Here is a 12,796-nt window from a genome sequence, read left to right on the forward strand (position 1 = left end):
GTTCAGATTTATTTTAGGGTATTTCTATCCTCCTCCTCAAATGTTAGACCTGTAGTCCTCCGTCTAGAGGCATTGCTCTGTAACCTAGCAACCGGCATGTCATATGCGGTCCTCACTTATTTCCTTCAGCCCAGAGATCTGAAGATCATGCAAATAGACACATAAAGGCTGGAAAGGATCAGGTCTACATGCAAAATCAGTCTTTGTGATGATTGAGCAATGGGTGCGAAGAACAGCCTTATTTCCTAGTAATACATCCAAAGTAAGGGCCTCATCACATCAGGAGAGAGAGACAGTGATAGACAAAGACAGAGCAAGGAGGAGAAGAAGGAGCCCAAGAAAAGATCCTGGAGCTTCCTGGACTTGTGGGGTTGTAAGTGCCCCCTCCCCCGCCCCCTCCCCCTCCCCCTCCCCCTCCGACCTCCTGCTTTCCTTGCTCAATAGCAGGAAGAGGGGTAGAATTTGGAATTTTTGACCAGGGAGTGATTCCTAATTTGTCTGGCTACATAGAAAGTTGGCATACTGAGATAAATTTCAGAGGCAAAAATATGACAGCAGTGACGTTTTTCTGCAGGATCTTATTATCCAGTCCACACAGAGGCCGAGTCACTGAGCTGATTCTGTGAAGAAACACAAAGGCATCCTCTCGAGACGCCTGTGAATGTCAGGGGCTAGTACAGTCTGCCACTGCTGGCTTAGGAGTAAAGGGGACAGTGGGGCTTTAGCAGGCTTTCACTGGGCCCCTTGTCATTCTTCCCGTGCATTGTGTGCCGTTAGGACATTACCCCGCAGAAATGTTCTTTCTGCTGCTTTCTCCTCCTCAGTTTTGAGGAGCTGGCATTAGTCTTGTTTGCCTCACTTTATTACCTCGAAATTCAGAATACTTACTCTAAATATGATGCATAGTCTTACAAATTAGACTGGGATGATTCTAAACTTTATTGTTCATCAGAATTACTTGGGAGCATAGTGAAAATATAGAGTCCCAGGTCCCTGAGTGTGGGCTTGGCGAGCTGGGGAGTCCCAGAAATCTGCATTTTAATACTCATGGTGATTCTACAGCCAATGGTATGAAGATCCCATGAGAATCGGAGATTAAAGGCTGATTTCCTACAGAGGGGCATGGGACAGTTTCTTGGCTCTGTGAGTTGATGGATACATTCTTCATTATTGCAGAATCCCCCTCTCCATTGAAGGGAGGGAGTTCACTTTTATTTTTTGTTCCTTCCCCATGTGCTTTTATATGTCATTTAGTGGTGTTCCTTGTCTGGCCCGAGAGAGGTGACCTTGACTCTGTTGAATGCTGATGGATAGGTCTTGTTGAAAGCTGCTTCCCAAAGGTCAGTGGCATAACCTGTTGATGAGGCAAAGCTGGCCAGTGTATTAGTCACCTCCCTAAGGGAGAACAGTACCAGGCCAAGCTGTGGCAGTGCCTCGGCAGGTAGAGGTGTATTGGTCAGGGTTCAACGAGAGGTGATGGTCAGCGGGTAGAGGGCGGCAGCCAATGGACAGGATAAGGAAGTACAATCACACACACACCCATACACACACACACAGCCCTTATTGAATGCTTGGAGGACTGCATCAAAGAAGGCCCCTCTGAAACAGACCTAGAGGCCTGAGACTATGATAAAAGAGTGAGTGGCAGCTCCCCAGCCTTTGATGCGGAGCCAGCTGTGTGCCAGACCTCCGTCCTCAGCCATGCTGGTCTGCTGATAGAAGAGGCGTACGGTTGCTAGCTGTTATTCTGCTGGATAGGTGCTGCTGACTTCCTAAAGTCTTAGACTCAGGATAACATAGATGGCACTATTATTTTTACTGATTGGATTACATATAGAGAGAGACTAGCTAAAAACAAATAAGCATACGCAGCACTGTGCTTTTTAGATGTTATTTTTGCACTAATGATAAACAGCTAACTTTTTTTCGTGAGTGTTTGCAAGGTGTTTGCCATTCTCTACTCTAAGCACTTTAAATGGATTGTTTCAGTTAATCCTCAGAACAGCCTTAGGAGACAGGTGCTCTCCTTATTTTACACCTGAACAAACTGACACAAAGGGCAGCTGTGTCACTTGTAGCAGATTCCCCAGGTGAGAAGTGAAATGTGGATCCAACTGAGACTGTCCTATCTGGAAATCCAACTCTTAAATGATGCTGCAGTGTCTGGATGGAACTTATGAAATTAAGAGTAAGTCCAAGCCTTTTCCTTTGTCTACATCACAAGTTAGACAGCTTTGGAGAGCAAAGGGTGTCACAGTCTGTGGCAGACGAGGTGCAATCCAGGTGATTTTCCTGATAGAATAGTCTCTGAAGCAGATGTCTACCATTGCCTATTTCTTTCAGTTTATCTACCTTTCTGTCGGGACCTTAACGTTTTTAATGCATATAATAGTGGCTCTTCTACTTATCTTTTTTATTCCAAAATACAAAATGCTGATTAAGAAACATCTTTTTAGGGAAAAGGAAGAGACGGAGGGCAAATGGACTGCCGACTGGGAAGGGAGGCATGCTGCTCTCGATGTAATAATCCAGATCGCTCTCATTTTTGAACCAGTTCTAGGCCAGGCACAGATCATCTGTCACGTCTGGTTCTTACTACATTCTCTAAGCAATGACTTGTTCTTCCCATATTAGGGAAGAGAAAACTTAGATCAGAGTGGTTAAGTAGCTCGCACTGAGCACACACAGCTGGTGCGAGACGGAGGTCATTTGAACCCAGCCCTGCCTGTCAGTGGTTTTAACACTGCTTTTGTTTTAAACAATCCTCAAGACACTTTCTTCAAAGAGCTCCTACTTGGGTCCCAGAAAGTCAGGAGTCAACGTTGCAGGAGCCAACATGGGGGCCTGGAACTCAACTGCTTGAGGTCACCCCGGCCATACTCCCACCTGGTGCCCCATGCCCAGGGCATCCCAGGGAACACCTGGGAATATGCAGAGCATTTGTTAATACCATTCTTACTTCTTTGCTCTCATATATGTTGGCCAGGTGATGCGCTCCCCCCTTGAAGATAAATGCAAGGCCTAGATCTTCTTACCTTTTCCAGAGAGAGCACAGCATCTGGTGTCAGATATGCTCCCCACCCTGATGAGTGTGAGTCCGCCCTTCCCCCTCCATGATGTTGGGCAAATAATTTATCCTCTTGGTAGCTTTGGTTCCTTATCTTTAAAGTGAGCATCAAGTTATTATGATGGTTAAATAAGCATTCCAACAAAAACCAAAAACCCTCACCCCAGTGCCTTTCAATAAATGTTAGTTTATTGCTTTTATTAGGAATGCTTCATCGTCACTCCTAATTTTCATGAGGAGAGATTATTGCTAAACCCTCCTGGTTTCTTCATGCCCTCTTTCCCTGCTTGATTCGTTATTTGGGAAGAATAAACTGGGTCCCCTTTTCCTCTTGGGAAGGAACTTGCCTTTGGTCTTACCTGAGGGTAAGTTATCTGTTAACTTAACTGAACTTACCTTATAAGTTACCTGTTAACCTGAGGGTTTAGTTATCTGTCAGCTGGTTCTCACTGTCAGCCTTGTGTTCCATAATCACTAATAAAGGAGGTATTTTAGCCTTTCATCTTCTGACTCTCTTTCATTTAGAACCTGACAGGAAAGAGGTATGCTATGTGTTCGGCTTCCTTAATTCTATAATTACTGTTTGTGGTCTTCCTCTCCAATTCTCATAGAGGCATAGAATTTTAGAGTTGAAAGGAGTTTTTTATTTAAAAGACTGAAATTCATTTCACCATCTCATACCTGAGCCTGGCTGCCAGGTGGCTATTCAGCCCTTGCCTGCACACTTCAGGTAATGAGGACCTTGCTCCCTCAAGAGGTGGCCCAGGGTGTCTGGCTGGGGATGCTCTAGATTGCGCTGAAATTGCCCGAGGAAGGTTTGGATCCGGCAGTATGGAGTTTTCAGGCCTGAACTCAGTATAAAACGTTCAGATTAGGTTTTCTTTGGGAGAGAGTATTGGCCTGAAGCCTGTTCGCTTTCAGATAATTCTTTTACAGAATTCATTTTCCAATAAGTAGTCAGAATTGGCTGAGGGAGAGAGTGAGTGTTCTGTGTTTTTGGCATCTCATCCTGAGAAATTTCCCAACAATTCAGCGTGCCTGCTGCATCCTGAGCAAAGTCTAGCTTGGGACTTGTCTGAAACGGTACAGGAGAAGGGCCCACAAGGCACTTTATTAACCTCCTGGCCTCAGTGCTCCAGGGTGAGGGATGCGGTACTGTGACTCCCAGAAGGCCAACTTCTGAAAGCTGAGCATGGTGCGTACTCTGGTGGCAGAAAAGAAAACTACCAGTGAAATTCTCCCTTCAATGCCAAAGATGCTAAGTGAAAGTTTCAAGACACTCACCTCAAATACACTTGCCAAGTGGAGGTGGACCGATTTGGGATCTGCTCGCTCATTTATGCTGTTTGTTCTTAACTTCAAGGCAAAATGCAGTAGGGACCATCAAATGTTAAGAAACCAGGTTCCTTTCTAACCTTTCATTTAAAAAAGAACAGCTTTATTGAGATATAATTCACGTACCAAAAAACTCACCTTACAAAGTGTTCAATTCATTGGATTTTACTGTATTCACAGATTTTTGAAATCATCACCATAATCAATTTTAGAACATTTAATCACCCCCCCAAACCCCTGAACCCATTAGCACTCACTCCCAAATCCTCCTCCGCCAGCCCTTGGAAACCATTAATCTGCTTCCTGTTCCTATGGATTTGCCTCTTCTGATACATGGAATCATAAAATATGTGGCCTTTGCCTCTAGATTCTTTCGCTTGATGTTTCCAAGTTTCATCCATGTGGTAGTGTGTATCAATACTTCATTTCTTTGTACGGCCTAATAATATTCCATTATATGGATTTACCACATTTTGTTTATCTAGTCATCTGCTGATGGACATTCAGGTTGTTTACACTTTTGGCTATTATGAATAACATTTCTATGAACATTCATGTACAAGTTTTTACGTGGACATACAGTTTCGGTTCTCTTGGGTATATATGTAGGAATGGTATTGCTGGGTCATATTCCCTTAATAACCTTTTAAATTGCTTTTTTTGATTCCTGTCCTTGGGCCCCGTATTCCTGTTTTCTGGGTTTATATTCACTTCCTCTGTACTGAATGCTGTCCATGACTTGGTATAAAGAAACAGAACAGAAATAGACTCACGGACTTTGAAAACAAACTTATGGTTCCCAAAGGGGAAAGGTCGGGGAGGGGGCGAGGGATGAGTTAACAGTATGGGATTAACATATACACGCTACTATATATAAAATAGATAATCAAGAAGGACCTACTGTATAGCACAGGGAACTCTACTCACTATTCTGTAATAACCTATAAGGGAAAAGAATCTGAAAAAGAATGGTTACATGTATATGTATAACTGAATCACTTTGCTGTGCACCCGAAACTAACACAACATTGTAAATCAGCTATACTCCAAAATAAAATAAAAATTAAATTAAACAAAAAGAATTGAAGGGAAAAAAATAAAGTTAATACATCTGGGACCCAGTTTAAAGTTCTTTGTGAAATAACTAAAAATCACTCAAGTGAGAATAAGCTGAATCATATGAATGCTTATTATATAGAGTCTCTGCTAGATTATACTTAACTTTGTTCTCTTCTTTCCCAAGCGTCCACTTGAAGATTTACAGAGATTTTTTTTTTCTTTTCCAGAATCGCAATGAAATAAAAAATGGCACTATCCTTCGATTAACCACATCTCCAGTAAGTTGATCTTTGTTTGTAGCTTTCTAGTAAAGTCTTTGATCTGCAGTTTGTTAAAGGGATTATGGGATGTTAATTTTTCACGGTGACTTTTGTGTGAAACAAAAGATCTTTGGACGGTCCTCATATTCTGGACTGGCAGGAATGCCCCTCCTTCTATTTCCCATTACAGAAAGGGCAATTTTTGTTCCAGGTTATGTGCAAGTAAATTGATCTTAAGGTTTGAGTTTTGGGGTCATCTCAGCAATTCTTTTATTACAGATGGGATAACTCAGCTGTACTGATCGGTTTTTACCTACCTGTCCACAGATCCACCTAAGGCCATCTGAACAAATTCAGACAACAAACAAAGGAAATAAAACTAGAGACAGCCCGTTACTTCCCTTTGAAGTCAGAGGGTGTGTCTGTGTGTGAAAGAGAGAGAGTGTTTAAGCATTTTCTAGTTTTGGTCAGTTATTATGACAATTCATAAAAATATAGTTTAAGAAATGTTTGCCACTTAACGCTGTTTCACTGACAGCTGATTCTAGGAAAAAAAAAACAAAACACTTTAAAGTCTTCCAGATAAGAGCTGCTAAACAAAATGCTGCCGTATATTTAGATTACTATAGCTGACTGTGTTGCTTATCTTGATCTTTCTTGCTGGCTTATAGATACTTTGGGTAGTAACATTAGCATATTTAAACTACGTATTTTTCACAGTGCATTTTACCGCTCTCCTAAAAAAATAATCTGCACAAAATACACCAAGTGTTACTATTTTCACTCTGCATATGTGATGAAAACTGTGTCTAGCTCTCATTTTCAGTTTCCACTGAAGCCATGTGGTAGGCTAAAAATAAATTTAAAAATTGGGAAAAGCATCTGGCTAAAATTAAATTGTGGTACTGTAACCACCACAAATTCTTCTTGTCGAAAATTACATTAAGAGAGGCTTACAAACTCCTGAACATTTTACCCAGTAACATTTCGAGCCTAAACACAGTGATGGACTCCATAAGAATATGCCACTGGTGTTGGCTGAACTGTCTTTTGGTACCTTCTTTTCCACTTAATGGGAATTATGATTCATACTCATTTTTCAGGGGCTACATGATGAGCTGAGACATTTTTGTCTGCCTTAGCATTGATCTTCTTACTTTAGTCAGCATGAGTTCATGTTAATTTGACCTTTAGAGACCATGGTTTCATTTGGGTTTTGTAGTTCCTATTTATCCTGCTGAAATTATTCACCTGCTTGATGGGCAGAAAGAGTACACCTTGCCTTTTGTTTCATCTCAGAATTAGAAAGGCACTGCTTTTTGTTAAAAATCTAGGTCTTCACTAATTGAAGTCAATTCTCTTTTTTATTTGCCATGGGTTCATGAACAAAATTTCTGCAGCGCTAAGCTACCCCTTGAAAGAATGTTAGGTGTTGGGCAGGGTGGAGTTTGTCAGCATCTGGAACATCAAGTACTAACACCATGGCATGACTTGGCATCACTGGGGACAATGGAGCTTGTGCCCTTCATATACCCAGCACGGTGAATGGAGAGATGTGGAAGCCAGTGCACAAAGCAATATTATACGATGGAATTCACTACAAGAGACTGGTTTACATTTTCCAGAGGACAGTGGTCCCCAAACCTGAATCGTTGGTAGAATTTTTAAAATGCTGATGTCTGAGCCTTTAAAGAGAAGCTGAATGATGGTATCTAGGAATAGGGTCCAGGCACCTGCAGTTTAAGAAAGCATTTATGATTTGACTGTAGCCACAGGGTATAGAATTGGGAATTACATTATAATCAAGATAGTTTGGATCTGTATCACTTGTTGCTGGTAGATTTTTTAAAAAATTACTTTGTGTTTGACTGAAAAATATGGGTCAGCATATGCTAACTCTTTCACTTTTTACATACACAATAAAAATATATTTTAAAAAATAGCTGTCTCTATTACATTTGCTAGGAGGTATTAGAGTACCATAAAGAAACTGGCAAGCAGTGTTGCGCTAGATTTTACAAGTCCTTTCATCTACCTCAGCTGAACTCTCCCAGTAGCCAGAAAAGACGCACACATGCCCACACTCGATACACACATGCATACACACACTCTTGTTTTAGGCAATGTGCAGCTGGGCTGAGTCTCACCTCCACTCTGTCAGTGATGGTATTTTTGTTGATGGATTTATTTTCAGTCCTCCTCTATATAGAACTATCCTTTCTGGATTGTTCCTAACAAAATAGGGCATTAATAAGAGAAGATCGAAGAAAACAACCTGCATTTTTATTCTTTTAAAAGTCCGACACTTGGCTGATGGTCTTCCTCTGCATTGCACATCTTTAGACAGTCTCTCTAGTGACCATCTTAAACATGTATCTTTTTTAGGTGTCCTATCCTTATCCATCTCTCCAGTATCATGAAAATCTAGCCATGAACATACTCAGGGAATGTGTGCAAATGTGTGTGAATTTCTGAGCATTTCAGGGTTTGGAGACCTTCAGATTCCGCAGCTAAGTAGTGTTCCCTTGTACCTGCCACGATAATAATACCTATGGAAATCTAACCTGAGGTCACATGTTGCATAAAGCATATTTTACATAAATTTTGGCTATTGTTCCTATCAGAAGAAGCTTGTGTTCCCAGACCATTGTTTTCACTTTCCTGAAATTTTTGTTTTTAAAAGTTTTCACAGTAAATATATTTGTAGTCTTGGAGTGTGGAAAGCCACTTTAAGTAGGACACAGAACCCAGAAGTCATAAAGAAAAGATTGATAAATTTGACTACCAAAAAATAAAAACAACCCTACAAAACCTTCATGTTTGGAAAGAATTCCAGAAACAAAGTCAAAAACAGCAAATTAAGGAAAACAATTGGCCACATACATGGTAAATAGAGGGCTAATTCCTCAATTTGCAGGATCTCTTATGAATAAATAACTGCCCCCAAAACAGATGGCCAAAAGCTATAAACAAAAATGATTTCTTTCTCTCTCTTGATCTATAAATCTCTGTATATAGTCTATCTATAGATATGTATAGATAGATGGATCTATATAGATCTATATATGGCTATTTAGCTATAGCTGTATAGATCTATATAGATATAGATACATATGAAAGAAAAAACTCAATCTTTCTCTCAAAAGAGATGAAAATCTACACTCCTAGATAATCAAGGTGTGAGGCAAAGACGCTGTGGTGTCAAGAGTATAAATTGGTACAGCCTCTTTGGAGGGCAACTTAGCTGTATCCACCCAAGCTTAAAATACATATGTCTTTGTCCTAACAATTTTACTGCTGGGAATTTATCCAATAGATAGACTCACAAAAGCACTGCAGGACACACACACACACACACACACACACACACACCCCATACACACCCATACAGGGCTGTATGCATCATTGCTTTCAGTAATCAAAAACTGAAACCTGTTAACTGTCTATCAGTTGGGACTAGTTAAATGCATTAGGTAATAACCATGTGATAGAATACTGTGTAGCTGTAAAAAAGAATGTGTCATGCTGCCTCAGGGGCATCTAAAAATTTTATTATTAAGTGCAAAAGCAGGTTGCAGAACACTGTGTATGGAGTGACAGCGTTATGCACAGGGAAAGGAGGTGTATGTATGTTGATAAAAGGATAAAAATGATTCTCAAGGGACACAAGAAACTGTTAACATTAGGCTAACTTTATTTATCATTTTATAACTTCTGGTAGTACTTACATATTTCTATACCATGTGCTGGTGTTATTTTTAATTAAATAAATACACACACAAATACATATCATAATGTCACTACAGTATACAAGAGGTGAATCATAACATTCCATGCTAAAACCATTCCAGTATTCCAACCTATTAGATTTTTAAGAGCCATTTTATATACGACCCGAGCTCTTCTTGCCTTTTATCCCTCATGTGGCCCGTGTGGACATATTAAACAAAACTGCTCATCAAGTGTCTACTGTTGCTTTGTCAGCTCTAAGCATAACCCTGCCTTTCTGTTCTCTCTCGTTTGGAGAAATGATATTAGAGGCATCTGGGTCAGAGGGCTTGTCACACTGATTTTGGGGGCCAGTTACCCTAGCGAAAAGAAAAGCAGTGTTATCTCAGTCACTCTGTGGATTCAGGTTATCAGAGATTCTTAACAGGGAGGCCATTAAAATTTTTGGAACCAATTTCTCTCCACGGAGCTGAGAAACTTGAAAAGAATTGTAAGCTGTCTTAAGTTCTATTTCTCTCCATTGCCCAATGAGCCTAACTCAGAGAGAAGCCAGTGGAGGCTTTTAGGCAGAGGAGTGACAAGATCACTCTGGCTGCTGCCCAAGAACAGACTGTAGGTGGCAGGGGGACAGGTTAGGAGTTCAGTGCAGCAGTCCCGGCAGGAGATGAAGATGGTGCGGGCTGCCTGCGTTGTAAGGATGCGGAGGGTCTGAAGGAGTGTTAGAGGGCAAGCGCTAGCACTTCCTGATACTTTGGATGTGGTGCCCCTTGAGAGAGGCTGCGAGGATGGCCCGGTATTTGGGCACAATAAACAGTAGTGCTGTTTACTGGAACAGAAAGTTTGGGAAGGGGAAAATGAAGAGTTCGAGATGCCTGTTATGTGCCCATGAGCACAACATGTCAACCAGGCAGTTAGGAATGTGTGTCGGGCAGCCTGGAGAATACAGGTGTGCCAGCCATCACAGGTACGTGGCATGGAAGGCCACGCGCTGGGTGAGGTTATCCGCCACAGGGAAGGCAGGGCCCTGGGCACACTCTCAGGTTTGGAGGAGGCCAAGAAGCCAACAGAAGAAAGTGCCTCAAGGAGAAAGAAAGGAACGCTTAGGTGTGCTGAAGGCTGCTGAGACAGTAGGAAGATCAGATGAGCGAGGAGGGTGTGCTGCACAGAGGTATTGGTAGCATTATGGAGCCGCTGTCCGCAGAGGTAGGGGCGAGGGCGGAAGCCTCGTGGAGGCGAGGAGAAGAGAGATTATGAGGTGAGGTGAGTTGCAGCTTTAGACCCGCTCTTTATTCCAGAGCTTTTGCGGAGAGTGGAAGCAGTGAAATGAGGGCCTGGCTGGAAGTGAATCGATTGGCTCAATGTACGAAGGCTTGTACATTTCTGTTTGCTTTTTAAGACAGGACCAACCTATTAGATATGTTTGCAGCTGGAAATGATCCACCGCAGGGAGAGAGACTGATGTACGGGTGAAAGGGGGACAAAATAGAAGCAGAATACCTGAGAAGGTGAGAGGGTAAGGGCTCTAGAGATGCAGGGAAAGATTGACCTTGGATAGGAAATAGGGGCCAGGTGCATAGAATCAGGGAGAAGCAAAGCGTGAGAGTAGAGACCCTGGGCCGTGTCCTTGGAGATAAGAAGATGAAGGAACTCTGGCTGTGCTTTTTGAAGTAGGAAGGTGCAGGAACTCCTGGCTGATCGCTTTGATCTCCTCAATAAAATGTGAGGCAAGATCACTGGTGTGAGGGAAGCAGGGGATGGGGGAGTTTAAGGAGAGAAGAAAAGGTGTGAAGGAGTCATTTTGGAGGGACATCGCAGACATACTAGGAAAGCGTAGTCTGATTGCTGGGCAGTATTGAGTGTACATTTGAAAATATCTGTGAAGGACATTTTAGATGACTTCTTAATTGGTATCATGGACCCGGAACCATTCTGGAAGTTTCTTGGGAATAATTTTAAGTAGGAACTTAAAGAATAGAGATGGTAAATACCTGGCACACTTCTACCATACATACCCGTTCTGTGTTCACCTGTGATCACTCGGAGGCTGTTTCCCTCTGAGCCCGGGCCCAGAACTTTCTCAGCCCAGGACATTAGGCAGTCACACTGAGCTGTTTGAGGGGCTCAAGGCGAAACTTGTTTTCTATCCTTAGGACAATGCCAGAAAATAAAACTTACTATCTGATACAATCACCCATATAGCTGCTAGACTCTTTTCAGTAGTGCTAACTGCTTGAAAAATCAGAACTAAGGTTATTTTATTTTTTAATAATGTAGATTTTCCCCCAAACATAAAAATATCGCAGACTCATGGAATATTTGAAAAGTGAAGCCTGCTACAAAGCATTATGTAGAATATTACACTTCATAAATAACAATGGGTCATATCTTGATTTGTTTCCTTGGGTTGTATTTATGCAAATATGTGTGCATATATATTCATTTATTTCTTCATGCATTTAGTGGAATTTTTTTGAACTCCTGGTAAATGCCAGGCTCTGTTCTAGGTACCGGAAATAAGGTGGTGAGCAAATTTGACATATTTCTTCTTCTCCTTTATGTTCCACTGGATACACGCCCACACCCATACACATATACCTCTGCCCCTCAAACAAGAAAATATATTTGCATCCTCCCCTTTCTCCTAATATTCCATCATGAAGATGTGCCCATGCTATCCTATATTCTCTGAAAGTTTCATTTTTAATTCCATATGATATTTCATCCTATGACTATATCATGAGTTATTTAACCATTGTCCTATTGTTGAACATTTTGGTGGCTTCCAGAGTTTGAATATAATGCTATTTTGAGAGCTCCAAAGGTACCACACATCTGTCTAGATATCTAAATGCATCCTTTCAGTCAGGGATGCTCATCACCACCCAGGATTCCTCCAGCTCTGCTGCTCATGAACTCCTTAGGCCGCCTGGCCCAGTCTGCTTGCCTGTCCTCTCCTCCTTCCACTTTCTCCTTTGCTCTCCAACCCCAGATACACTGGTCCTCCTTCTGTCCCTCCAGACATGACAGACTTGTTCCTCCTGTACCTCCTTTGTACTAACTATTCCTGCTGCCCAGAATATCTTCCTCGGCCCTTGCCTGATGTGCCTGACTCCTTGTCAATCAGATCTCTGCATCAATGTTGCTTTTTAGGCTGCTTGTCCCTGAAAACCACTCCATTTTAAAAAGCCACCCGTCACTATCTCATTCCTCTTTTAGGTTTGGCTATGAACTCATCGATATTTAATGTCTTCCTGTTAATTTGTTTTATTGTCTGCCCCCCACCTCGAGGACGTAAGCTCCAGGAGGGCAAGAGGCTTGCCTCCTGTTCGTTGCAGAATTCTAAATA

General features: G+C 41.8%; 1 protein-coding gene across 3 annotated transcripts in view; it reads left to right on the plus strand.

Moving 5' to 3' along the window:
• ELMO1 (engulfment and cell motility 1) overlaps positions 1-12,796 on the plus strand; it is a 548,606-nt gene that overhangs the window by 152,909 nt on the left and 382,901 nt on the right. For all 3 annotated transcript variants that reach the window (XM_022583104.3, XM_089917010.1, XM_022583084.2), the window contains one exon: positions 5,689-5,739. In XM_022583104.3, coding sequence (XP_022438812.1) covers positions 5,689-5,739 — 51 coding nt within the window. The remainder of the gene's footprint in view (positions 1-5,688; positions 5,740-12,796) is intronic.

Source organism: Delphinapterus leucas, chromosome 9 (genome assembly GCF_059928025.1).
Source record: "Delphinapterus leucas isolate spDelLeu-1000000601 "Yukka" chromosome 9, BTC_Dleu_Yukka2, whole genome shotgun sequence".
Lineage (NCBI taxonomy): Eukaryota > Metazoa > Chordata > Mammalia > Artiodactyla > Monodontidae > Delphinapterus > Delphinapterus leucas.